At 45.3% G+C, this 26,941-nt stretch overlaps 1 protein-coding gene across 1 annotated transcript in view; it reads left to right on the top strand.

Moving 5' to 3' along the window:
* Positions 1–19,821, top strand: part of MSN (moesin) — a 70,780-nt gene extending 50,959 nt beyond the window's left edge. The window contains exons 3-13 of the mRNA XM_004595200.3: positions 3,586–3,681; positions 5,448–5,722; positions 6,935–7,018; positions 7,700–7,846; positions 9,099–9,195; positions 10,725–10,888; positions 14,414–14,544; positions 14,804–14,964; positions 16,490–16,582; positions 16,902–17,126; positions 17,622–19,821. Of these exons, the coding sequence (XP_004595257.1) occupies positions 3,586–3,681; positions 5,448–5,722; positions 6,935–7,018; positions 7,700–7,846; positions 9,099–9,195; positions 10,725–10,888; positions 14,414–14,544; positions 14,804–14,964; positions 16,490–16,582; positions 16,902–17,126; positions 17,622–17,786 (1,638 nt within the window). The 3' untranslated portion in view covers positions 17,787–19,821. The remainder of the gene's footprint in view (positions 1–3,585; positions 3,682–5,447; positions 5,723–6,934; positions 7,019–7,699; positions 7,847–9,098; positions 9,196–10,724; positions 10,889–14,413; positions 14,545–14,803; positions 14,965–16,489; positions 16,583–16,901; positions 17,127–17,621) is intronic.
* The last annotated feature ends 7,120 nt before the right edge of the window (positions 19,822–26,941 follow it).

Below are 26,941 nucleotides of genomic sequence, written 5' to 3'. Positions count from 1 at the left end.
AATCTAATTATCTCTCCGTCCCTATCCTTGACTCCTCTCAGGATATGTACTCGTTATTTAAGGATTTCTTCCATGGCATCTTTGGGAAATACTTGTTCAACAGATTATTTGGCTGGCTGAGGTTAAAGGGAGCTAAGAAGGATTTTTTTCCCCCTCAAGGCTAGAACCATTTCTTGGAATGGAGCGATAAGAACTCTAGTCACTTGGTCCACAGAGGTTGTTCCTGGAACTGGCAGCTAGGTGCCTCTCTCTCACTTGAAAAGTTTCTGATTCTCCCCCTCCCCCCGGAATAGAGGTCTCAGCTGGAAACAAAGCTGAAGCAAGCAAATCTTGGCTCCATTTCCGTGTCTAGGGAATTGGAAACGAGGCCAAGAGTTGCCTTATCAAATGTTTCCCAGAGTCCCCAAGACCTTAATTGGAGATATCCTTATAGCCTACGATCAGGGGTCATCTGTTTTGTCCTTTTTTTTTTTTTTATCACAACCTCAATTCTGACTTCTGGTCATATTTCTTCCCCCTCACATGCTCACTTCCTTACTTTGGAGCTTCTTTGTTTGCTGAAAGACATTGTTCATCTCTCCAAGTCTTGGAGCTTAAGGCAGTGGAAAATCTGTGCTTCTGATTTTTCTCTGATCACAAAGCTCAGAAAGATCAAGATTCCTCACTGATTCTGAATTATTTCTGTCAACATAGTATTAGCTAGTGCCCCTTCCATCTTCTCAGAATTATTCTGTATCCCAGAACTATTTTGATTCCCATGATGCTCCTTCTTTTAGCATACCCTACGCACAGTATTAATTAAACATTAGCATGACACGTAAAGAGGCTAAGGAGTTCACTCCTGGACCCTTCAGGACTGGCTACATAATTTGTGTGTTCCTCACTTCCCTCCAGTCCTGGGCTCTCTGAGCTTCTACAGCTGACCTGTTGTTATAAGCAAAGACCATTTGCTTCCTTACCAGCTCTGTTCTCAATCAGACCTACTTCTCGTGACCTAGCATGCTGACCCTAAGGATTTAACGTGCCTTTTAGCATCCTTAGTGAGCTATCTACTGAGACTGGATTGTTTTCATGGAACTTACCTCTTCCTACCAATTGCAACTCTTCCTACCAAATCCTACTTCTTCAAGCTGTGAAACATCGTTAGAACTGATTATTATGCTCTTAGTTCTAGTATGAAATAAAGAAAACGTGCTTTAAAACTTCTCTCTTGCCAACCCTTTCCACCCTCTGCAAATAGCCAATACTACATTTCAATGTAAGCTTTCATATTAGTCCATCTAAGACTTGCTGCCATTTCCTGCTGCCTGTTGACTTAAAGTCAGGGCCTCATCTGTGAGGCTGTTGAATCCTGGAACCATTTTGATCTTTCCTCCCCACTTTTCCATCCCAATTTATTTTTGCTAAGCATGATTCTAATAAATCAGCAAGAAGTAGGTGGAAAATTGGATTGTTTTTCTCACCCATTTACAAAATAACCTTATAAACTAATTAGTAAAATGACAGAGTTTAAGAAAGAACTAATGTAAACCCTAACCCTAATAGCTGGGGACAATGATGCCCAGATGGGAAATGTGCTGTCTTAAAATCAGATGGCAGTATGGAGGCAGAATGAGACTTTTGTTCAGGTTTCAGAATAGCCAATTCAAACAGTAAGGAAGAAGGCTGGCCTGGTGAGCAGGCAAGCTTGATGACTTCTCTCCAGAAGAAGTTGGCTTCTCCCCAGAATGACTATTGACTAGGCCTAGTGAGGAAGCTAGAAATTACACCTCAGTGTAGAAGTGCTCAGAGTTCATTATCTGGATGAGCTATCCGGGACAAAAAAAAAAAAAAAAAAAAAAAAAAGTGTCAAAGTTGGTTACCTGAAAGCTCCGTGACTTTAAGTTTCTGTGAGCCCTTGGCATTAGGACATAGAATGCTGGAGATAGAGTACTAGAGAAAGAAGGGTACAGGCTTTAAAGTCACACATATCAGGGTTCTGTGGCTCCATGACTTTAGATAGGTTATTTCTCTAAGCCTTAAGTTTGTCTTCCATATAATGGGAATAATAGCCATTTCACAGAGTTGTTTAGTGTTCGGTACCTGGTGCATGATAGGTGCTGCATAGAAAGGACATACTTTTTTTCTTTGGACCTGGGTAGATCTAGATTGCAAGTTCCAGGTGTGATTGTGAGTCCTGGATATGGATATATTTATTCAAGAGGCAGAAACAGAAAGAAAGGATCCCTTCTGTTGGTTCACTCCGCAAATGCTCAACAATGGTGGGGATGGGTGACGCTGAAGATCTAGGTCTCCCACATTGTTGGTAGTAACCATACTCTCAGAGTACACGTTAGCAGGAACCTGGAATTGGAAGCAGAGCTGAGACTCCCAATCCATACATTCTGATATGAGACATGGGCATCCGAACTGCTTTATAGAGTATCCCACATGTGTGTATGTGTGTGTGTGTGTTTCAAGGAAAGATAATAATTTGTTGATGAGGAAGGATATTGGCAACTCTAGATCAGTGTTTCCTAGTTTTATCCACAGGTACATTTCTTGTATTCTCTTCGGTTCATGCTAGCCCCCTAACTCCCATCCTTTCCCCTCAAACAAGAAAAGGCAAAAATTAAGTAGGTTGATGCCAGCCTGACCTCAATTAGGTTGTGTCTCAGTTTCACTGCTGCCAGTGGTGGGCATGCTAAGCTTGAGCCTACAGCCAGATCATCAACATACTAATGTTGGGGACTGAAGAAAAGACCCTAATTGTCCTCTCCTGGCAGCCTTCCCTTTGCTGCCCACTACTCAGCAGGAGGTTCAGGGCACCAGAGGATCCCTAAGATATCTTACTGAGGTACTCACACTATTTACACCTTCAGCTTTTCTGAGTGGCAAAGGGCATCATAACTAGTCTCCAACCAAAGATAAATAAATGGACCCTAGCACCTAGAAACTGCAAAGCTTCAGAGTATGTAGAACCCACAGTCCTTGCTTTGTCTTCTCACATATTCTTCTTTGGAGTGTTGTTAATCTGTGAATTATACTCCTGGTTACTAAAATACAAAGTACAGTATCTGGAAGCATCCTAGGAGAACGTGATGCGTGAGTCAAACAGTTTCTATCTTAAACCTTTAGTCTACCCCAAGAGTCGGAAGTAGCAGAGGGAGGTAGGAAAGTGCTGGATTTGAATGGCTTTTGGGTTAGGGAAAAAACAAAACGAAACAAAACAAGACAAAAAAACCAAAAAACTCTGAATCCTGACCCTGACATTGGACAAATCATTTAAGCACCTGAACCTCGCTTTCACTATCTATATAATGACTCTCATTTTATGATATCATAGGACTCTTTGGAACTTTGCAGAAAGTAATGGATGTTAAGTTCTCAATGTGTGGAAGTGTTTCCCCTTCCTATCTCATTAGAAGTACTCTGTGCAGAATGATGCAGATACTATTTCTTGACTGCTGCCCAAGAGTATTTTCTTGCCAGATGCCAAGATCCTTAAACTCTAAGAATATGAGACTTTGGTGGCTCTACTTTTTTGTGTCCTCTGTGCCTGGGACAAGGTAAAGATTTAATCAGTTTGGTTTTTGTGTTTTCTAGGTGGTGAAAACCATTGGCCTGAGGGAAGTGTGGTTCTTTGGTCTGCAGTACCAGGACACCAAGGGTTTCTCCACTTGGCTCAAGCTCAATAAGAAGGTAACTACTCACTCTTCTGTCAGATTTGGAATTTATTCCTCCACAAGAACTTGCTCAAGAATGTAACATGCACTAGTTGGCAAATGCAGGGTACCTGGGGTATGTTTTGAAGCTGGGTGGTCTGTTGGCCCTCTGAATTAGAATACAGACAGATGACTCAGACAAGACAACCAATGTTTCTGCTCTGTTTCCACATTGACATCTCACAGCAGGAAGGGCCAGTATTCTAGGAAGAAGAGACCCTTTCCTTCCCACTGGGAGCTCTACCTTGAACTTCTGCTTGTTTGGGACAGAAGTCATTAGTTCTTCAAGAGGAGCTTGATACCCCTTTCTTTTTCTCAACATTAAAGGCTGTGCAATAATGTTAGAGAACTAGACATTTGAGTTAAAAAAACAAAACAACAACAACAAAAACCCTTAAATGTCAGTCATACTGCCTGTCCCCCATGGGTCAATTGATATCTATACCTCATACAAATGCTTACTGCTTTCTTGATGTTCCACTGCAGTGGGATTCCAGTTGGGATGATTAGAGTCTGTTTAAGCTGTCTGTTCTAAGAAACATCTCTGCAGGAGGCTGACAGTCCTCCATCTCACTATCTTCAAACTAGCTGACTTTGTCCTTAGAGATTTCCACACAGATCATGTCTAGGGGGTAGGTACTCCACCTTCTGCTGGTAGAATAATTTTCTAAAAAAGTTGAAACTTTTGCATGGACAAATGTGGCAGTATTGAGTCAGTTTCGTGTTTTTCAAGATGATCTAGGGATAGGCTTGCTGGCACAGAAGGTCGAGCTGCCACTTGGGATGTCTATGCTCATATCAGAGTGCCACAGGTTGGACTCAGCTCCCTGCTAATGACCTTGGAAAGCAGTGGATGATGGTCCAAAGCCTTGTGTAGGGTGGAGTTCTTGGAATCTGTCTTCAGGCTGGCCTCACCATGGGTGTTACAGTTCGAGGAGTGAGCTAGCAGATGAAAGATATTCTCTCTTTCTCATTCTTCCTTAGAAATAGATAAATAAAAGTGTGTTGTAAAGATTTATTTTTATTGGAAAAACAAAGTTACAGAGAGAGAGAGAGAGAGAGATAGAGAGAGAGAGAAATCTTCCATCTGATGGTTCACTCCCCAGATGGCTGGGGCTGAGCCAGGAGCTTCTTCTGAGTCTCCCACACACGTGTAGGACCACAAGGCTCTGGGATATCTTCTACTGCTTTCCCAGGCCATAAACCAGGATCGGGATCAGAAGTGGAGCAGCTGGGACATAAACGGGTACCCGCATGGGATGCAGGCACTTGCAGGTAGATTAGCCAGTTGAGTCATCACACTGACCCCACATAAAAAATATTTTCAAAATAATTATCTAGTTTGTGTTCTTGTCTATCCAATTCCCAAACCTCAGTCACACATTCTAATTTTTTACTTTCCTAATTTGTGAACTCGAAGGAATCTTAAAAGAGGAGCTTTCTTAAGTTTACCCTCGAATTTATTGCCAGTTGGATATATTGCCAGCTATTGGTGGCTCAAAGGTTTCAGACCATCAGTGAACATTAGGTAACTTCTAGAGGAAATTTCCAACAAGAAATGATTAGACGTATCATTGGTTCCCCAAAGAAAATAACGTGCCCTCTCTGCATTACCAGTACTGTTGCCATCTGGCTTTCTGGGATAATAACCTTTCAGTGTCTTCTCCCTACCCTATGATCTGTTCCCCAGCTTGTACCTTGAAACCTAGATTTTGACAGTCTATAACCCCATGCTGTTCCTAGGTGACTGCCCAGGATGTACGGAAGGAAAGCCCCTTGCTCTTCAAGTTCCGGGCCAAATTCTACCCTGAGGATGTTTCTGAAGAATTGATCCAGGACATCACCCAGCGCCTGTTCTTTCTACAAGTGAAGGAGGGTATTCTCAATGATGATATTTACTGCCCTCCAGAGACGGCTGTTCTGCTGGCCTCCTATGCTGTCCAGTCCAAGTATGGCGACTTAAATAAGGAAGTGCACAAATCTGGCTATCTGGCTGGAGACAAGTTGCTTCCGCAGAGGTGAGATTCTTGCTGTACAGGTCCACTGGATCTGTGCCTCTCCACTGGCATCTGTCATAAGACCATGCTATGATGTTCAGAGAGATAAGCTTGTGCATAGCGTCATGCCCTGTTGTTTCTCTGGCTTTCAATGTTTTTAATTTTCCTCCTCCCTCCTCTGTGTGCCTGATTATAGAACCTCATTACCCTAGAGGCAGGTGCTTACGTGGAAACAGATGGATTGATTTTTCTCCCCTCGCTGGTTATATTTTTCTCAGTGCTTCCCACTGGTTTGGATCTTTTATTTCAGGAGTTCACAAGAGAGAGGAATACACAAGCCAGGGATGTGGGGGAGCTCAAACAAGTGAGCTTTCTGCTTTTCTAAGCTTTAAAGTTGAGCACTCTGAAACAATAATTATTTTTGTTTTATCATCATGACAACACACTAAATGGATAAGCAGACATTATCTTTATTTCCTGGTAAGGAAGTAGAAGTGCAGAGGTGCTCATACTGACTTGCCCCAATCTCTCATTGCTCATTTGAGGTGCGACCAGATCTGTGACCTGGTCTGTTTATGTTTTCATGCTGGGCCTTTTTTTCCATTGCATCCACTGATTATTTTCATAGTCATTTGGATTATAATAAGCCAATCCTCACACTGGGATCCCTAGTTTTGTGGGAGCCGTAGTACATATACAACTCAGCAGAAGGCATTAGAAATAGTAGCAATACTTTGAAACTCGACTTGAGTCATTGCCATGGTGTCTTGAGATAGTATGTTTAAAGCATACCTTATTTACAATCCAGTAGTTCTAGGTGGTTGGGCTAGAATTTCTGTTTTATACACAAAAGCTGTCTTCTCATCTTTGAGCAAGATTCTCAAACTGTTTGTCCCAAGAAGATCCAGGAATAGAGTATGCCTGGCTCCATGGGGCCCTTCCCTACTCTTATCTCACAAAGTCAGCACAGACTCCCAATACAGCACTGCCATGTTTGGAGATTACCAGGTAGTATTGCATTTTCTGGTTGAATATACATCCCTGTTATCTTCCTTGGTCATCTACTCTTGTAGTCCTCCTATCTCCCTGCTATAATTTTAGCCCGTTTCCTGTATGACCCCAATGAGATGACTCTACATTCTCTTTGCATCAACCCTTAGTGACCTAAGTGGGCTTCCTTTCCCTCCTGTGGGTTTTGTACATTAAACCGCTCATCTCTGATTGGATTTCTAGAGTTCTGGAGCAGCACAAACTCAGTAAGGATCAGTGGGAGGAGCGGATCCAGGTGTGGCATGAGGAACACCGGGGTATGCTCAGGTAAGCCTGCCCTGGCAGCTGTGGGCCATGGTTGCCTTTGTAGAGAGAATGAAGACTAGAAATATTGTTGGATGTTGGAGAAAACAGGACAAAGATAGTGCTGGCATTTAAATATAGACAGCAAAGTAATCTCATTAGAAGGGTGTTTGTTTAATTTTGATGCATTCTAGCAATTGGTAGCCCAAATAGTTTTGACCATGAAGAAATGGAGAGGATCTCAGTAAACCCAGGCAGTTTCTGGGCCCGTATGACTTTTCTCCAGAAATGACGTAGAAAAGGAGCTCTCTGAACACTGCAGAGTGTTTGGGTTGCTCCGCTGAGGAATAAATCCATCATGTAGTCAGCACTGCCATATCTGAGCTCTGCTAAGAACGTGCCAGTATAATAGACTGTGAAAATAAATAGGAAGAAGAGAAATTGTTTCTGTAGCAGCTAATGTGCCAGAGACCAGCAAGACTCAGCCTACCCTGATTCCCCTTGGGAATCTCAGAGCTTAAATTCTCGCCAGCAAAGTTTACTTGACAAAAACCATGTATGCTCTGTTGTCCATCATCTGCTCACTTTCTGTCACCGTTTTCATTCTGGATATCCTTATTAGAAATGTAGAGCAAGTAAGCTTTCTGTTTTCCTGGCTCTGATGCATAGGCTCCCCTCTGGGACCCTCTGTTCTGTGTCATTTAGGGAGGATGCTGTCCTGGAGTACCTGAAGATTGCTCAAGACCTGGAAATGTACGGTGTGAACTACTTCAACATTAAGAACAAGAAAGGCTCAGAGCTGTGGCTGGGTGTGGATGCCCTGGGACTCAACATATATGAGCAGAATGACAGGTACACCTCAGAGTTTTCTGAGTTTATTGGGGTCATGGACTCTGATCTCAAGCACTTATTTCTCTCCATGGAGCTCAGTCTTTTGAATCTGTGCTTTTGGCCTAGTTTAATCCAGCTTAGGTGATTGCGCAGCTACCCTCTAGACTAAAAATCCTATACTGACTAGCTTTTTAAATGTCTGTTATTGGCAGCATTGGCTTCATGGGGCTATTTAGCACTTGATACTCTGAATTGATGTGCTGGGAATGTATGCTATATACCAGACTTTGAAGGCATAGTGTGAAAAACAGAATGTAAAGCCTTATTAATAGTTTTAAGATATTTACATGTTTAAATGATAGTATTTTGTGCAAATGGGGTTACTAGTATGATTAATATATTACAATTAATTGCATTTATGCTTGTTTCTATAGACCCACACAATGATGAAATGGTAATTGGGCTGTAATCCTCTCACCACACCTTATGTTACTTGCTTTTTTCCCTCCGGAAGAGACTACAGATCAATATGTGGGGAGCGGCCGACCCCACACGGATGAGGGGCTGCAAGATGGTGGCTGGCCGAGTGCCAGGAGGCGGGATTTGTCCCGCCAGTAGGCAGACAGGAAGTCACAAGGATAGGCTAATGCCCCCTCGCTGCAATTGCTGGCCTATCAGATAGTGCCCCGTGGACCCACGGGCGGAAGTGATTGGTGGAGAACAGTATATAAGCAGCCTGCTTTCGGCAATAAAGCCCTTTCGTTTGCCCTTTTGTTCGCCTTCCCTTTTTTCATTCGTTTGTGTGTGTGTGTGTTCGTTTGGTGTGTGTGTGCCGGTTGCAGTGGCGGTTCCTGTTTTTACCAGGCCCTTGCAATTCCTCATCATTTTAGTGTTGCTGAAGGGTGGCAACATCAATAGATTATCGTCCTATATAACTTTGAATCTGGGAATTCATTTACTTTTTCTCCACCTTTTACAACCTTGGGTAGAATAGTCGTAGTTAAATAGGACAGATAACTCTTAACAAAGCAAACCTCAGAGACGGGGCCAAGGAATACTGTGTCGGTTGTGGTATCAGGAATCCTTTTTGTACCTCTAGTACTCGCAACTGACCGGCTAGCATGTGCTATCACTAGTTGAGCTGACAGTGAGTCTGCCTCCTCCTCAAGAGAGAAGTTTGGGGATGGGGACAGGGACTAGTGAGGGTAAAACATCAGTCCTTCATGTCTTTCTCTTGCCCTTTTCCTAATATTGCTGGTTTCTATTTCTACAGACTGACTCCCAAGATAGGGTTCCCTTGGAGTGAAATCAGGAACATCTCTTTCAATGATAAGAAGTTTGTCATCAAGCCTATTGACAAAAAAGCCCCGGTGAGTGACCCCACTCTGGCCAAGACAGGTGCTTGCTTCCTGATGTCTGGATAATGCCGAGAACAGTCATGTCATTACTATTTTGTCTCCATTTTCTGATGTATGTATGTGTGTGTTCATGAACAGGAGTCACAAATGGAGACTGGGGATGGAAGGGGATGTTGATGCCAAGAAATAGCCAGGAGATGCCAGTTGTTACATGTCTTCCTTGCTGTGGATAAGGGAGGGCCATGGGCATTCTTGAGTGCTGCTTCTTAGCCATATCCTCTACACAGAATCTCTGGGCTAGAAACAGAGAATGTAGCTCATCTTACCAAGCTTCTGAACCTCAGAAAGTGGATGCTGTTTATATTATCTCTTTATCTTTAATTGTGGAGAAAAGGCAGTCAGAAGTCTAAATCGAAAGTTAATCTCCAAACTTGATCTTTGGTGTAACTTGGTTGTGGCCCTGTCCGACTTCTCTAGACTAACCAAAAGCCAAGAAAATGTTCTGATTCACTTAATTTCTCTAACATGCTTGCCATAGTTCTCACCCAACTCAGTTGACAAGACCAGAGAGTAGTATAGAAAACTGAGATGAGAGTATACCCTTGCTGTATTTTGTGTCCAATAAGGGGCAGTAGCTATGCTAAAGTTGAGTGTTTTTGTTAAGGGTGAACCAGGCTTGAGGTATTTGAACTTAACCATACTAGGTGTTTTGCATATATTGTTTCCTTAAAACCTCAACAACATGGTCAGGTAGGTAGTAGCATATTTAACTTATAGCTGAAAAAAAAATGAGATTCAGAGAGATGGAGTGATTTGCCCAAGATCACACAGCCAAAAATGGTAGAACTGGGATTAATACCCAAATTATCTGACTTTGAGAGCCCTTGCTCCTTCCACTGCACTCTAAGTCATGTGAGATGGTAACAATTTGGGTTCAGTGACAGAGGAGGCAGTGGCTAGTTCACCACCTGGTGACTTTGGTCCAGTGATACTTGTGGTAACAAACTCAAACTCACTGGATTTTCTTGTGTGTGTTTTTTTCATTGCTGCTGTGCTCAACTTTCACCAGAAGAAGGTAAGTAACAAAGTCAGCTGAGATCAGAGCTTCTTTAAAAAAAAAAAAAAACCACAACCAGGACAATCAATATTTGCATAATTGATGTATTTATCTATGTATGTATGCTTGTCTTATTCCACAAAAGGATTTAAGAGGCTGGGTCTGAGATCTGCTTTTTAGACACATAGGAGCTGTTCAGCCACCTGTACTGCACTCATCAGGATATGCTTCAGGAATTACCTGGCTTCCAAAAGAGGCCCCCTGAGTCCGAGGAGGATCTCTGAGTAACACAGAAAGACAGTTGATACCCCTCAACTCAACTGAGGGTGGTTAGGATGCTTCACCACTCTGATCATTGGTGTTCCCATCTCTAATATGAAGGATTGAATTAAATAATGTTTCTATTGCGTATGGACATAGCTTTCCAGAAGGGAGGCCTTCATCTGTACCTCCAAACATGTTGTGATTACTGTTTTCCCAACAGGATTTTGTCTTCTATGCTCCCCGGCTGCGGATTAACAAACGGATCTTAGCCCTGTGCATGGGGAACCATGAGCTATACATGCGCCGCCGCAAGCCCGACACCATTGAAGTGCAGCAGATGAAGGCACAGGCCCGGGAGGAGAAGCACCAGAAGCAGATGGAGCGGTAGGTGCTACAGAGCTGGAATGGGACCAGAACCAAGGTCAGAAAGCATCTTAAAAGTACCCAGACTGCTAAGGCAGAAAACGAAGCCAACCTAGGACCAAGAGGGAATGAGCTGTGTAGGGATGGCAGCTGTCTCCATTTAGTCTCAGGTTCCTGAGAGGCAAGTATTAGAAACCTGGAATACCAGGGGCTTCTATAAGGGAGGGGTACTTCCTAGCTCCCCGTTGTCTATGACTCATCCATTTCTATAGTAGGTGGACTGTGGGTTCCTCAGGCAAATGAAAAATACAGCAAACTCTGTGCACATTTAAATCTGAATTTTTAAGAATTTATTTTTAAATTAGACTTTAATTAGATTAGATTTTGGCAGAGCCACCAGAATTTACCCTGCAAAGTCCCTAGTCCTAATATGGTAACCTCTCACCACTCAAGAGACCAAGAGCTCTGCAATCAAACTGGGGTCTTGTTTGAAGGACAAAATCTACTGATTCACAACCTATGTGTTAAGATCCCAGGTGGGACATGTTCACAGCAAGCACTACACACAGTAATCAAAAGGTATAAATAGCCCAACTTGCTACAGATTCTCAGATTGTGTATGAGCGTAAGATTCAGCCATAACATGAATCAAGTGCATGTTTCAGTATGGATGAGTCTCAAACATTTTGCTAAGTGAAAAAAGTCGGAAACAAAAGGCCACATAGTATATGATTTCATGTATATGAGAAATGCAGGATAGAGAACTCTGTCAAAACATGTAGGTTGGTAGTTGTCAAGGACTGGGAGGAGAAAGGGAAATGAGGTGAAGCTTACTGTGGAAGGATGTAAATGTTTTAAAAGGAGATGAATACAGTTGGACAACATTGTGACTGTCCTAAGTACCAGTGAATGTTTGTTTTAAAATGCTTGAGTTTGTAGTAGGTGAATTTCATTTCAATACAATATTTTGAAAGATCCCAGGTGGTTCCCATGCCTGTTAAATGTTTGAGGAGCGCTGCTCTAGTAAGGACTCTGTCATAAGGAATTTCAAACTTGAAAGGCTTCCTACTTATTAGGATAGAAATGACTCCTTATATGAGATGTTAGACATCAAGGCTCACATTTATTCTAGAAAAAAGATTATCAAGATTGGGGGACAACTTACAGAGCTGGACCTGGCAGAAATCTTCTCCCTAGCATCTTTCAGTCTGGTAGATAGGAGAAAAAACAAAACATGAGGTATTTCAAAACGCTTGTGGAGAAAATGGAATATAAAGAGACTTTTGATTCAAAACTTGAAGTTCATGCATATTTTTTTTTAAGATTTATTTATTTTTATTACAAAGTCAGATATACAGAGAGGAGGAGACACAGAGAGGAAGATCTTCCGTCCAATGATTCACTCCCCAAGTGAGCCGCAACGGCCGGTGCTGTGCCGATCCGATGCCGGGAACCTGGAACCTCTTCCGGGTCTCCCACACGGGTGCAGGGTCCCAATGCATTGGGCCGTCCTCAACTGCTTTCCCAGGCCACAAGCAGGGAGCTGGATGGGAAGTGGGGCTTCTGGGATAAGAACCGGCGCCCACATGGGATCCCAGGGCGTTCAAGGCAAGGACTTTAGCTACTAGGCCACTGCGCCGGGCCCCATAATTTTTTTAATAATATGCATTTTACACGAGCTTTTTGAAGACCATGCTATATGCATGAATTTTAAAAAATTGTACCAAAACAAACTTATCCTTTTAATTTTTTCTTAATAAGATTATCTGTTCATTCCCCAATGTTTTACAATGGCCAGGGCTGAGCCAGGCCAACCTGTGAGCCTAGTCTCTAATGTGGAGGGGGTGGGGCCAGAAGTCCAGTTATTCAGTTCATCACTGTTGCTTCCCAAGTTTGGCATTAGTAGGAAACTTAAATTAGAGATGAAATGGGGAATCAAATCCAGGCACTTTGATTGGAATGCGGGTATCCTAACTAGTAAGCTAATTGCTAACTGAAATGTCTGCCTCAATTTGTGTTTTAATTCTACATTTCCATGGAATTTTTTTTAAAAAAAGATTTATCTATATGTTTATTTATCGATTTGAAAGTCAGGACTCTGGAGGGAGAGCAAGGAAGACAGAGAGACAGAGTTGTTCTACATACTGTTTCACTTCCCAGGAGGCCACAACAGGTGGGGATGTGCCAGGCTGAAGTTAAGATATAGGAACTTCATCCTAATCTCCCACATGGATGGCAGGGACCCGAGCACTTGAGCCAATTTCCATTGCCTACCCAGGCTCATTAGCAGGAATGATGGACCGGAAATAGAATAGGCAGGGCTTGAGCAGTGTGTTGATATAGGATGCCAGCATCACAAGTGGCAACTTAATTTGCTACACCACAGTACTGGCACTTCCACAAACTTCTTGAAGTATCTTATATATATGACTTAAGATAAAAAGGCTGCACTATTAACTCAGTTAATAGATATTTTCATCAAGCAGAGAAAAAAGATTCCAAATGCCTGGCCACATGAAGCTATCATTGTATTATGGAATGAAAAGACAGATAAGAAAAAATAGAGAGTACCTGAGATGTTAACAAGTGCTATGGAGAAAAATAAGAGAAGAAGAGGTAGGGAGAAGGGGAAAGAACTCAAATCTCAGAAGGGAAAGAAAGGCATTTAGCCATAGAATATAGGAGAGTTTCCTGGAAGAGGTGTTGGGGCAAGAAAATTCTTTATTTAAAAAAATTATTTATTTTTATTGCAAAGTCAGATATATAGAGAGAGGAGAAGAGACAGAGAGGAAGATCTTCCGTCTGATGATTCACTCCCCAAGTGACTGTATCGGCTAGTGCTGAGCTGATCTGAAGCCGGGAACCTGGAGCTCTTCCGGGTCTCCAATGTGGGTGCAGGGCCCCAAGGCTTTGGGCCGTCCTCCACTGCTTTCCCAGGCCACAAGCAGGGAGCTGGATGGGAAGTGGAGCTGCCTGGATTAGAACCAGTCTCCATATGGGATCCTGGCGTGTTCAAGGTGAGGACTTTAGCTACTAGGCCACGCCGTCGGACCTGGGGCAAGAAAATTCTTATCCAATTCTGCACAAAAGGTACTTAGAGCTGGACTTTTGGGTAGGCAGAGGTAGTTCTGAGACGGGTGCTCTCTCCAGAAAGATCACCAGACATGAAGCATAGCATCCCAGGACAGAGCCTAAATTTGTCTCCCTGGATCTATTTGGCCATTTTACAATTAGTGGAACTGAGGCTAAGAGCAAAAGCAAGAGCATAGCTGAGATCACTTCAATGTGCTATTGGCAGGGCTGGAATTCCAGTTTGGGCCTTCTGACTCAGGAGCAAACTGATTTGGCCTAGAGCACGTGAGCCCAGAAGGGGCAATGATGTGACATCAAGGTTGTGACAGTAAGGGAATGTGGTGCAAACTCACTAACCCAGAGGGTGTTGCAAGAGCAGAGGCTAAGGGACCCGGAGTCTGGGATCCTTGCAAGTCCCCAGGTTTGTGTGAAGCCTTACTAGCTGTCCTTTTCCAACTTCTTGTTATTGTTTAGTGCTCTACTGGAAAATGAGAAGAAGAAGCGTGAAATGGCAGAAAAGGAAAAGGAGAAAATTGAACGGGAGAAGGAGGAACTGATGGAGAGGCTGAAGCAGATTGAAGAACAGACTAAGAAGGCTCAGCAAGGTGAGGCTTGGGGCCGGTTTGGAGTCTGAGTTTTCCCACAGCCGATGCTTTGAGGTGAAGAAACCCCTTTCGCTCACCTGCAGACTCACTTCAGCTAGTGCTTTGTGTTCAAAGAATAAATAGGCAAGGGATGGGGCAAGAAGAAAGAGTGCTCAGACTCTTTCGCCAGCTTTGCCCTGGTGGAACATTTGCAGGAAAGGAGCTTGAGTGTCTTCTTCCCCTCTGTGCTCTTCAATGCCTTCTCTCCTTTGCTGCCCAGAACTGGAAGAACAGACCCGCCGGGCCCTGGAACTTGAGCAGGAACGGAAGCGTGCCCAGAGCGAGGCTGAGAAGCTGGCTAAAGAGCGTCAAGAAGCTGAAGAGGCCAAGGAGGCCCTGCTACAGGCCTCTCGGGACCAGAAGAAGACCCAGGAACAGCTGGTAAGGTTGTAGCAAGAACTGGGATTGTGGCACCTGCTGCTTCCCTCTGGTCTGCTTGCCTGATTGCAACTACCTCCATCCACAGGGTTGACTCTTTCAGGGAGAGTTCTACTCCACAAACCCCTAGCAGATATGTTATTCAGAAGCAAGCTGAGAAGTTGCTGGCCTGGCCCAAAAAGCTCTACGGTCTTCCCTCACTTGTAGTTGCTGAACTTGTAGTGCGGAACCCTTAGGGATTTAAGCTGATGACCTGGCAGTGGACAGGGAGGACAAAAGGAAAGACAGAAATTCACATATAGAGTGCCTGCTGTGTTCTAGGCTGGCAACGGGTTTTCCTTTGGCTTACTTTCAAATTTTCTCTTCCCAGAAACCCTACGGGATTAATTCTAGCTAAGAAAATTAGGGCACATGGAGGTTAAGAGACTTACCAAAGTCACACAGCTATGGCTGAGTAACGTTTCGAACCCATTTCTGCCTCCTTGTGAGATCACAAGGAAAAGCTGGATTTGGGGAGGGTTGCACCATCATCCATGCTCTAATCATAGCTAAGGGTTTTGTGACTCAAAAGTTACAAACCAGTGACCCAAATTCCTTGAGATATGCTCTTCCTCACACTATTTGGAGAGCAAATAGTAGCAGCGGGAACTGAGGCCTATCTCTTTTTTTTTTTTTAAGATTTATTTATTTGATTACAAAGTCAGATATACAGAGAGGAGGAGAGACAGAGAGGAAGATCTTCCGTCCAATGATTCACTCCCCAAGTGAGCCGCAACGGTCGGTGCTGTGCCGATCCGATGCCGGGAACCTGGAACCTCTTCCAGGTCTCCCACATGGGTGCAGGGTCCCAAAACTTTGGGCCGTCCTCGACTGCTTTCCCAGGCCACAAGCAGGGAGCTGGATGGGAAGTGGAGCTGCTGGGATTAGAACTGGCGCCCATATGGGATCCCGGGGCGTTCAAGGCAAGGACTTTAGCCGCTAGGCCACTGCGCCGGGCCTGGTTTTTGCTATCTCTTAGGGGGAGGTTAGCATGGAAGATATGCCCATGTGAAGGTAAGCATAAGCTTTCTTCCCTATTCACATCTCCTGGTGATCCTTAAGTGTATTTTCTGTACTGATCCTAAGAAGAGTCTTAGTGAAGCCCTGATCATTCTAGGATAGCAGGCAAGGCTCTGCCACTCTAGGCAGTGATCGTTATCTCCACAGCTTTCCTGAGGCTCCAATTGCATACTTGGCAATCGAGTTGGAGTGAGGAGGAAATAGAAGGGGATACAATGAGGCAGGCACAGAGATGACACACTTGTCTTCAGGACACCTACAGTCTGTGCAGGGAGCTGTGAGTTATAAGGATGTAGTGGGTATGGAGGATAGGAATGGAATGAAGGAGTCTGGTAAAAAGAGCTTCCAAGGTAGCAAACATGTAGATCTGCAGGTTACCTACTGATTCCCTAAGAAAACTAGGTTTGAAAATACCTGAACCATGAGGGCCAGAAGACCCAGTCCTCATAGGCTGCCAATTTATCCGCAGGCCATGGAAATGGCAGAACTGACAGCACGGATCTCCCAGCTGGAAATGGCCCGCCAGAAGAAGGAGAGTGAGGCTGTGGAGTGGCAGCAGAAGGTAAGACATGGTGCCCTGAATAAAGCATTATGGGAAGTGGTACCACCCACAAAGCTTCGAGGTCCTTCTGTTGCTTAGTTTTGGTCTCTCTTCCATGCTTCTTTGGCAGCAGACATTTTGAAGGAAGATGTGCAAGACTTTCTTAGACATTTCCAGAATTCCCTTGTCCCATTGGACAAAGAGGAAATCAAGGGCTAGGCAAATGGATTGACTTGTTCTACTTGGTGCCTTCCTTGTCTAGATTCTTCTAGACGTGTACAGGTTATCACAAATCACCTCATCTTACTGCTGGTCCTTTTCTCCTTTTGTCATCAAACAGGCCCAGATGGTACAGGAAGACTTGGAGAAGACCCGTGCTGAGTTGAAGACTGCCATGAGTACACCTCATGTGGCAGAGCCTGCCGAGAATGATCAAGATGAGCAGGATGAGAATGGGGCAGAGGCCAGTGCTGATCTACGGGCTGACGCTATGGCCAAGGATCGCAGTGAGGAGGAGCGTACCACTGAGGCAGAGAAGAATGAGCGTGTGCAGAAGCACCTAAAGGTACACAGTCAGAGCCAAAGAGTCAAGGAGTCCCTGTGTGTTGACTTGTGGCTCTTGGTCTTCCCCTGGATGGCAGGATGGGTGTAGGAGCCAATCCCTGTGTTGTGTGGAAGCCTGAGCCATTCTCAAGTGAAAGCTTGAAAGGGCAGGTACCTCTTGCTTGTTAGACTATGGGATAGCTCTTGCCTCTTGAGGATTCACTGTTCCATCTGCCACTCCCACTTGATTCACCTCTTACATTCAGAAAACATCTAACTGAAAAAAAATTCCTACTGAACTTACGATACATTGTACTTCTCTCAGGGGACAGTCATCACTCCTTGATCCTCTAAGTTTGTAAGCTTGTTTTTTGGCTTTATTTTTAATTCTTATCACAGTCCTAACAGGGCTGGAAATCACCCACTCCCCCAGCTCCCTGTGTTGGGGGTTGGGGCAGAAAATCTGGTTAAAATGAAAGGAAGCTGTTGATTCCTGAATTCCTTCCCTCATTCACAGGCCCTCACTTCAGAGCTGGCCAATGCTCGTGATGAGTCCAAGAAGACTGCCAATGACATGATCCATGCTGAGAACATGCGACTTGGCCGAGACAAGTACAAGACCTTGCGCCAGATCCGGCAGGGCAACACCAAGCAGCGCATTGATGAGTTTGAATCCATGTAATAGACACCCAGCCTCTAGGGACCCCTCCTCCCTTCTTCATCGGCCCCACTCCTACACCCTTGCCTAACTCACACTGTGCTGGAGCCACTAACTAGAGCAACCCTGGAGTCATGCCAAGCAGTCAGTGCAGCCATGGGACCAAACCTAACTCTTCAGCCCCCATTTATTTCCCTGGGAAAATGGCCGACTATGGTGTCAATGGGACCCCGCTTTCCCTTCTCTGTCCTACTTAATCTAGATTGCTAGAGTTGACCACTTCCCCAGCTTAGAGGCACTTCCTGCTCAATCTGACAACTCCGCTCCTCCCACCGTGCACACACACTTGCCGTTTCGGGAGTGCAATGTGGAGTAGGTTGAATTAGCCTCCCTGCCCCAGCACTGTCTTCCTCTCCCATGTCCTGTGATTGGTAAGGTTGGAGTATCACAGGGTTAGGGAAGGAGGCAGGACCCTGGCTATCTGCACTAGGATGTCAACAGACCTAGGATTTGGCCTCCCAAAGCCAATACCTTTTCGGGTTATTTAGGCTCTGTCCTGATTGGAGGATAAGGAGATATTCTGTCATTCTTGTTTCTACCTCCCATATTGGGTCTGCTACAAACTCAGTCCCAATAAGCCTTGTCCCTGAGTTTAGGGACTCAGTTTCTCCCCAGGAAGGGATGGGGGAGACAGTGCCTTCAACAGACTGCACGATCATTGTAAAAGACTGTTGGCCCTCTGTTCAAGCAAGACTGGGTGGGAGATCCTTCCCCATTGCCTTAATGGGAGCCTAGGCCCATCTCAAGTGAGCTCTAAGGGCAGAGGTACCTGTTACTTATTATTCCAGGTCCCTGGTCCCTTCTCTGGATCTGCTCCTCTCCTCTCCAATTTCCAAATCCCCTCCAACTACAACAGAAAGGATGAGTACCCAAAATCCCAGCTAGCCTCACTCTGGACTCTTGCCAAAACAGAAGAAATGGACATACCTGGCTTCAGTGTTTTCCCCTGCTGAGGATTGTAGGCCCACTTTTAGAGATACTTGGGTCCCAGCTCCTGCTTCACAGCCATTCAGGCCTTGGTATGCTGAGCCCTAGAGCTTAATGCTAGGAAGCTCCAGTAGGGACTGGGTACAAGAATCTGAGAATGGTGAGAACCTGTGCCTCTGGTCTCATAGGTTATTCAACCCTCCTTTCCATCACCCCTCCCAGCTCCAGGTTGGGACTGGGCTCTGCCTCTGTTTGACAAACGTCTGATCCAAGTCTTGCCAACAGCTGTGTTGTCCCATGGAACTATAAACCAGAGAGTTGCTGGGATTCTGGCCTAATCCTTTGCATTTCCCCACCCCTTGTTCTCATCCTTGGAGTGGCTTCCTCCTCCTTTCTAACTCAAGAATGCTCTTTTTTCTTCCCACCAGTATTATATATTCTAGTGATATCTAACTCAGTATTGATTTCTACCTTTCTTGCTAATGCACCATTAGAAGATATTAGTCTCGGGGCAGGATCATTTTGGCCTCATTCCTTTACCTACCCCATACCTGGGAAGCATATGCTATATTATAAAAGGATATTTTGCCAGAAACTTTAATGTAAGGAGCTTTCAGTATTAGTGATGTTACCTGTCACTATAGGTCATACAATCAACTCTTCAAGTACTTGGCATTTGGTTTTATTTTTCCTGTTGCCTTCTCCCTGGGATTCCATCCCCAAAGGGCTACCCTGACCTTTCATACATTGCTCCTACCCCAGAGCATCCCCTGATAGCTCCCCCTCCCACAGCCCGCCCCCGCAACCTTAGGGAGTCTTATGTGCATTGCTGTGAATTATATTGACACTCACTTGATGATATGCCCAATATTGGCTAAATTCAAACCTGGAATCTTGGGACAATCTGGCTGCCTTGTGGCAGTAACCCACCCACAGGGGAGGCTGGGGAGAAAGGTTAGATTTTGTATTCCAGTTTTTTGTGTGTATTTTTGGTTTTTTTTTTTTAATGTTTTTGGAGGGGTTTATGCTCAACCCTTGTTCTACTTCAGTGCCAATAAAGTTTCAGAGGACAGCGCTCTGACTCGTCATTTCTTTGTGATATTGGTTGGTGGATATAGGATATTCACTGAAATTCACACTCTAGAGCACCATTCCGCCTTTGATTCTAGCTCGGTTTTAGCCCACATTGGTCCATGTCTGTCCTTTGTAACTGTGTGTTTTAAGCCGCTATGACACTGCTGTCTATTTCTTAAAATTCCATTTGTGAAACAGCAGTTTGTAGAACTGGAAATTAGACTAAATTAGTGTTGATGCAGTAAAGGAAGAAGGCAGGAGGCAGAGCCTGTATGCAAAATGTGAGGCTGTAAGAGAGTAACACAAGGGACCCTTGAGATGCTACGCTATCCTCTTGACAAGTCTCAGTGCATCTTGGTTGTGTTATTGTAGGATAATTTAACAAGGTATCGCCAATGGGAGAACCTGAGTGAAGGGTCCATGGGGTATTTCCATACTGTTTCTTCCAAGTGCATGTGCAACGACAAGTGATCTCAAAATTCTTTTTACAAAAAGGCTTCCATTTAAAAAAAAAACAAGAGGTGTAAGTGCTCCTTTATACATACCTAAGAGCAGTGAGTGCCTTCTCAAAGACATAGTAACATTACATGCAATGGTTTGAGTCTGAAAACACTCCAGACTTCTGTCAACAAGGATTCTGAATGAATGAAACTATGTTACTACTGTGGTGTATTGCTCAGCTCTGGAAATATATACTGATCTATTCAACACTGTGGGAAAATATCAGACATCATGTAGTATGCAATTGGCGAAAAGAACACAGAGCAATCATTCTGTTTCTGTTTAGTTCTAAAGCAGTCATGGATGCTTAGATACACTGCAAAGGGGCACAATGAAACAGACTGTGGAAATACTCTTGATCTGGGTGGTAGTTATACTGTATGTTTATGACAGGTTAAAAAAAATCATCAAATTGTATATAAATCACATTAACACAAAAAAGGAGAGCTTTTTCAAAAATTTAAAAATAGCAAAAACCGGGCCCGGCAGCGTGGCCTAGCAGCTAAAGTCCTCGCCTTGAACGCCCCGGGATTCCATATGGGCACCGGTTCTAATCCCGGCAGCTCCACTTCCCATCCAGTTCCCTGCTTGTGGCCTGGGAAAGCAGTCGAGGACGACCCAAAGCTTTGGGACCCTGCACCCGCGTGGGAGACCTGGAAGAGGTTCCTGGTTCCCGGCATTGGATTGGCGCGTACCGGCCGTTGCGGCTCACTTGGGGAGTGAATCATTGGATGGAAGATCTTCCTCTCTATCTCTCCCCCTCTCTGTATATCCGGCTTTCCAATAATAATAAAATCTTAAAAAAAAATAAAAATAGCAAAAACCATGGTCCTTGAACATTTTTTTCTGTGTTGGTGACATCCTTTAGGCTTCTTTTTTTTTTTTTTTAAATATATATTATTGTATTGTTGTTGACAATCTTTACATAGTTAATTACGGTTAAAAAAAAGGTTCAGGGGGTATAGGGAAGTGGGTAATACTATTATGTCCATATTGTTGCCATCATGTATCTGAGGTAAAGGGGGATATTGAGGGAGAAGCCCCACCCGGTTTCCCGCCCACTCCAAGTTCCGGATGTGGGGCATGCTCTGAGACATTTGCTCAAGTGGTTTTAATAGTTCTCCAGTTATGAATTGCTGCCAGTTTCGCTCGATGAGGTCGTCCACTGATTGATAAAGTCTCTGTTTGCCCCATATTTCGCTGCCAACATATAGCTGAGATGAATGATTTTTCTGAGTCCAGCAGTTCGATTGGGGAGATCTCCAAAGAAACTTTGAGGTATTCCAGACCTGATTCTTGTATGTTCTAGCAAGCACAGGGCCCGACACAGTCCATCACCCCGATCAGCTGGTGCTTTCAATTGCTGGGTTGGTTCTGTTTTCAGTCCCGAGTTGCACTGGAACCAATGGGTGTTGCAGTCCAGTCTGGTTCTGCCCAGCACATACTCGGCCCTTACATCAACCAGTGGGAGCTGCAGCCTAGTCGGGGCGACCCACAATAACCCTCACCAGGCCCGCCCCCTACCCTGGTTTGCCAGTATGTGTAGCAGTAGACCAGTCTGTCCCCCATCCCATTTGGCTCTTGTACTTGTCAATGGGTATTAAAGCTTAGTTCCATCTAACCAACTCAACCATCCAGCCCTCACGGGTGTTGTTGAGTGCCTCTCTGTCTAGCCACCCCAGGCCCTGTCCTAGTTTTCATGCCCTCCCGCGGGAGTAGTGACCCAAGAAGGGGGAACCCACTTTTTCCCTCCCAGGTCTCTCTCAGTCCCGGTTTTGCACTCTTTAGGTGGTTCTGTGATTTGACTTGACAGAATTAGTCCCCAGTGCCAGCTTCTGCCAGCTGATGCTGTGGCTGAGCCCAAACAACCCTCACCCACTCTAATTTATGCTTGCACCAGCAGGAATAATCAGCCCAGCCTGGCTGTTCCCCGATCTAGTCCACATGCAGCGCACAGGTGTTGCAGGCCTGCTTAGTATGCTCTGTCCCCATTCCAGCCCACGCTCTCCAGTGGGAGTAGCTGTCCGGATTAAGGGACCAGCCCCTTAGTCCCCCTGCCATCTTTGCCCCTCCCTTCCTGGATCTCATGTGTGCTGGTTGGGTGCTGCATTCATATCCAGTACAGGCAACCTCGCCCTGGCATTCCATAATGTGTACTGGTTTTGTCGCAACCAAACCCAGCTCAACCCACACTCTGTTCTGGTGTTCGGATTTGCCAGTGGATGACATGAACTGATTCAGCCTGGTCTGCCCCTGACCCATGCCGAATGTGTGCCAGTGGGAAACTCCATGGCCTCTTCTGGGCTGTTTCCTATCATGCTTCTTGTGCTTACCTGAAGGGACTGTGTCCTGCCAGAGGAGTTGCCCAGGCTCCTCCATCAGAACCCCTCCCAATGCCAGATTTTGCACATACCAGGGGGTCCTTGAGCCAGCCCTACTCAGTTCAGCTCCTGTTCTAGCAGGAACAGTGGCTTTTCCTGGCTGGCTTTCACCCCATTCTGGTTCTTGTTGTTGGATGTTTCAGCCCAGCCACTGCTCGTCCATACCCACATACAGCTCACACATGGCTCAGTAGGGGATTGAGACCCAGCCTAGTCAGTCCCACATCTACCCTGGTTCTCCATGACACCAGATGGTGTTGGGGTCTGAACTGGCCTGGTGCAGCCAATCCCAGCCCACACTTGTGCCTCGGGTGACTACAACTGTTTCTTAGATAGAACGCAGCCCCCATTCCAGCACACACGCCCCTTGGTGGGAACCTTAATCCAGTTAGGGTGTCCCCTTACCTCCCCAATTGGGCCTGTTCCTAGCCGTAAATCATGCACCTTCCCGTGGTTGCTCTGAGGACCAGTAGGTGCAAGAGCCTAGCTCGGTATGACCTGTGCTCCATGCTGTTTTCTAGTTTTGCTTGTAGGCTAAGGTGTGCTTAGTGCTGCCCAATACATCCCGTTCCATTACCAAATCACACATGTTGGAGCTACTATGCTCAGCTTGTCTGACTCCCAGATCTGGACCACATGTTCACCAGTGAGAGCTATGACTCGCTAGGGGAGCTTCCCAGGTTCCTCCACTTGATCCACTTCCAGACCCAGTTCTCATACATGCCAATGGGTTTTAGGCCAGTGCCCGGTGTACTCTGGCCTTCCATTTGGCCGTATATGACCTGGTGCATGTTGAAGCCCGGCCCACCCCACACCCTATTCAGGATGCACATTTGGGTGCTGCTGCCTTGCCCAGTCCTGACTGTTGCTGGTCCCTTTACCTGTGATTGACGGCAGGCTCCTTGGTCACACCCAGCTTAGTCCATAACCACCGAGACTTAGGTTTACCAGTGGGGCTAAACTTTCTACAGGGTGTGGCCCACACATCCTGCACAGAATCTACCCCAGGATAAGGCTCTAGAGTGCTGGTCAATATTATGGCCCTGCCTAATGTGACCAGTCTCCTGAACCATCATCATGTCAGGCAAAACAATATCCTGCTAGACAAGCCCTGAGCCTTATCTTTTGCATGATAGGTGTTCACAGCTCAGCATTGTTAAGTGATTACAAGTTCTTCAAAGGAAGAGTTACTGGCATTGGGAATCTTTAGGATTGACTCAGATCTCAGAAACAGTGGGATCAGCCTGGAGCTACCTAAGCAGCGATTCAAAGAACCAAAACCCCAGAGCTCCCCGGCCTGGTGGCCAGCAGGCACAGCCTGGCACCAAATGGCGCACTGGCCGCCCGGGCCCAGCTCATCATGAGCACATGGTGGCTGGAGTCGGGATCCGAGCAAGACGCTCCCTCCTACAGCCCCCAGCAGCCTCCCGGCAGCCGAAGTTTAAACCCGCAGACCTAAGGTCGTGCCCCTCCCCAATCCCGTCCACCGCCCAATCCCTTTAGGCTTCTAAAGACAGATTGCTGGGCTCCTTTTGATAGATTAGAAGAGGAGGTTGAGAGTTTGCATTTTTCGTAAGTTCCCAGGGGGTACTGAAGCAGGTGCTTGAGGAAATACACTAGGAGAGCCACAGCTTTCATGCCTAGAGTAGACCGACACTGGTCCAGATTGAGTCCCAGAGAAAAGGGACTTGCCTGAGTTCACACAACCATAAGAAAGCTATTGGCCTAGAACTTGTTTCTTATTTTTCCTGGGCCTTCAAACCATGGACCAGGTCTTCCCTATTTTTTTTCAGGCTTACCTTTTCTTCCTCTTCAGGAGGAGGGTTCCTTTGCCTGCTTTCGTAAAGCCCTTAATGATGTCTGGGCAGGAAGAGACCACAGAAACTACTGAATCTAGTCTTTTCTCTCTATTTTATGGAGAGACAGATCCAAGAATCAAAAATGACTCATCCACAGTTAAGGTTGCAAGACTTGGCCTGACACCATCTCCTAATTGCTCATGTCTGAACATAGCATACCATGAAGCACCCTTACTGTTCCAGCTGCTGTGATTTCAATCTTCTTTCTAAAGAAGTCTCTTCCTGCCCACCCCCACCCGTTCAACCAACACCGTTTATATATCTATGCGCAGGTGGTGACTCTTAAAACTTTTGGTTGAGATCTTAAGGGAGGAGGCTGGTGCTGTGGCAGAAAAAGTTAAAAGCACCACCTGCAGTGCCAGCATCCCATATGGGTGCTAATTGGAGTCCTGGCTGCTCCACTTCCCATCCAGCTCTCTGCTGATGTACTTGGGCACCTGCACACACTAGGGAAACCCAATGAAGACCCGGTTGGGCCCAGCCCTGATCATTTTGACCAGCTGAAGAGTGAACCAAAAAGATTACTTCTCTCTGTATAGCTCTGCATTTCAAATAAATAAAATCTTAAAAAAAAATCTTAAGGGGGTGGGCTGCACTATTTCTAGAGCTGAAATAGAGGGCTCCATGTCTATGGCACTCTGAGAATATTCATCTTCTCTTTGCCTTTTCCAGGAGCTCTCATTAAGGTCCTTGTTCTCTTTTAACCTAACTAGGCCTTGCCTTAACTTCACCCCGCGTCCCTGAAGTGGGTTTAGAATACAAATTTATGCATTGTACTTTCTTGTTTAAAATGTGACTCTGGCTCCCTGTTGCAGAAAAGCCAGATTTCCTTTACTTAGGGCCATTCGTTGCTCTAACAATTTGATTTACCTTATCTTCCATTATCCATCATCTATCTTTCCTGAACACTTTGCATACCTTCCAGACTTCTTCATGTCTACATGCCTGTGTCATAATTATAATGAATGTTTATGGAGTGCTTACGTTGTGCCAGATACTGTTCAGTGTGCTTTATACAGTTACTCATGTTATCTTTATAGTATCTTGAAGTCAGGGCTATTATCACAGGAAAAAAAAAACCCTAAAACAGAGAATAAATAACACCCCCACTCCAATGAGGTCACACTGCTTGCAATGACAGAAACAAAATTTTAATGTTTCCTGGAGCCTCAAACTGAAAATAACAAATATTCTTTCTTGTTCCCCTGTGCTGGTCCTCTTACACCTCTTGATCACTTGGTGGTGTCAGTATCCACTTATTTTCCAAGAATATAAACCAGGATTTTCTCCTTAACAATTCCTTCTTGCTTGTCTTATCCCTGTGCCCCATTCCCTTGCCTTTGGAAAAATATATATAAATTTTCTTGTTGATGATGTTTACACAGTTGATGAGGGTGGGGAGGGTTGAGGATTAGGGGAAAGTGGTTGAGACCATTGTTTCCAAATGTTCTTTTTCTTTTTCCTGTGTCTGGGGGAAAGAGGGGATACAGAGAGGGAAGCTGCACCCAGGAACCCAATTGCTTCAGTACCTGGAATGGGGTCCCTGATGTGGAGGATGCATCGAGAGTTCTGCTCAGGTGGATTCGATAGTCCTGAAATGCTGTCAATCTTGCTGATCCAAGGAAGAGGAAATACTTTCAAGGCTCATATGCTGAAAAGTCCACCCCAAAGTCTCCATTTGCCCAGATATTTGCTGTCAACGCTTGGCTGGGGTAGTTGACCAATTTTTGCCATGCTTCCTCTGCCATGGTACCAGATGTTCTCTACAGGCTTCAATAGACTACCATAACCTCCATGTGCATCTGGGTATGCGGTCCACTGTTCCACCTAAGCCACTGAGGAGGCCCAGTTCTGACACATGCACTGTACTGTTACTGCAGATCCTATGATTCTCATGGTTGAAGTTCTGAGTACAGCTTTTCAGCTGGGGAATCTCCATAGAAACTTGGTCTTTAGTGTTCTCAGACCTGACTTTTGTGGGCCTGCCTGTGCAAGGTATTGCTCAGTCCGTCACCCATGTCAGCCTACTCACACATTGGTAGTTGCAATTATTGGCTTGTTTCGTTTTCCAGTCCTGTCTCTTATGTAAACCAATGGGTACTGTGGCTCAGCTCAACCCTGCCCATCGCATACTCAGCCCTTATGCACACCAGTGAGAACTGCAGGCTAGTTGGAGCAACCTTCAATAACCCCCACTGGACCCTCCCCCAAGCCCTCGTTCTCATGCTAACCAGTGGGAGTTGCAGCCCATCAGAGGGGTGCCCACATTCCCTATTGGACCCACTCCCAGTCCCAGATCTTGCACTTTTCAGGGGCTTCTGCAGTTTAGTTTGACAAAATTTGTCTCTAGTCCCAGCATTTGACAGCCAATGCTGTG

The sequence above is a fragment of the Ochotona princeps genome, chromosome X (assembly GCF_030435755.1).
Source record: "Ochotona princeps isolate mOchPri1 chromosome X, mOchPri1.hap1, whole genome shotgun sequence".
In the NCBI taxonomy this organism is placed as follows: Eukaryota; Metazoa; Chordata; class Mammalia; order Lagomorpha; family Ochotonidae; genus Ochotona; species Ochotona princeps.
The sequence above is the reverse complement of the archived record's forward strand: the minus strand, read 5'-3'. Positions and strand labels throughout refer to the sequence as shown.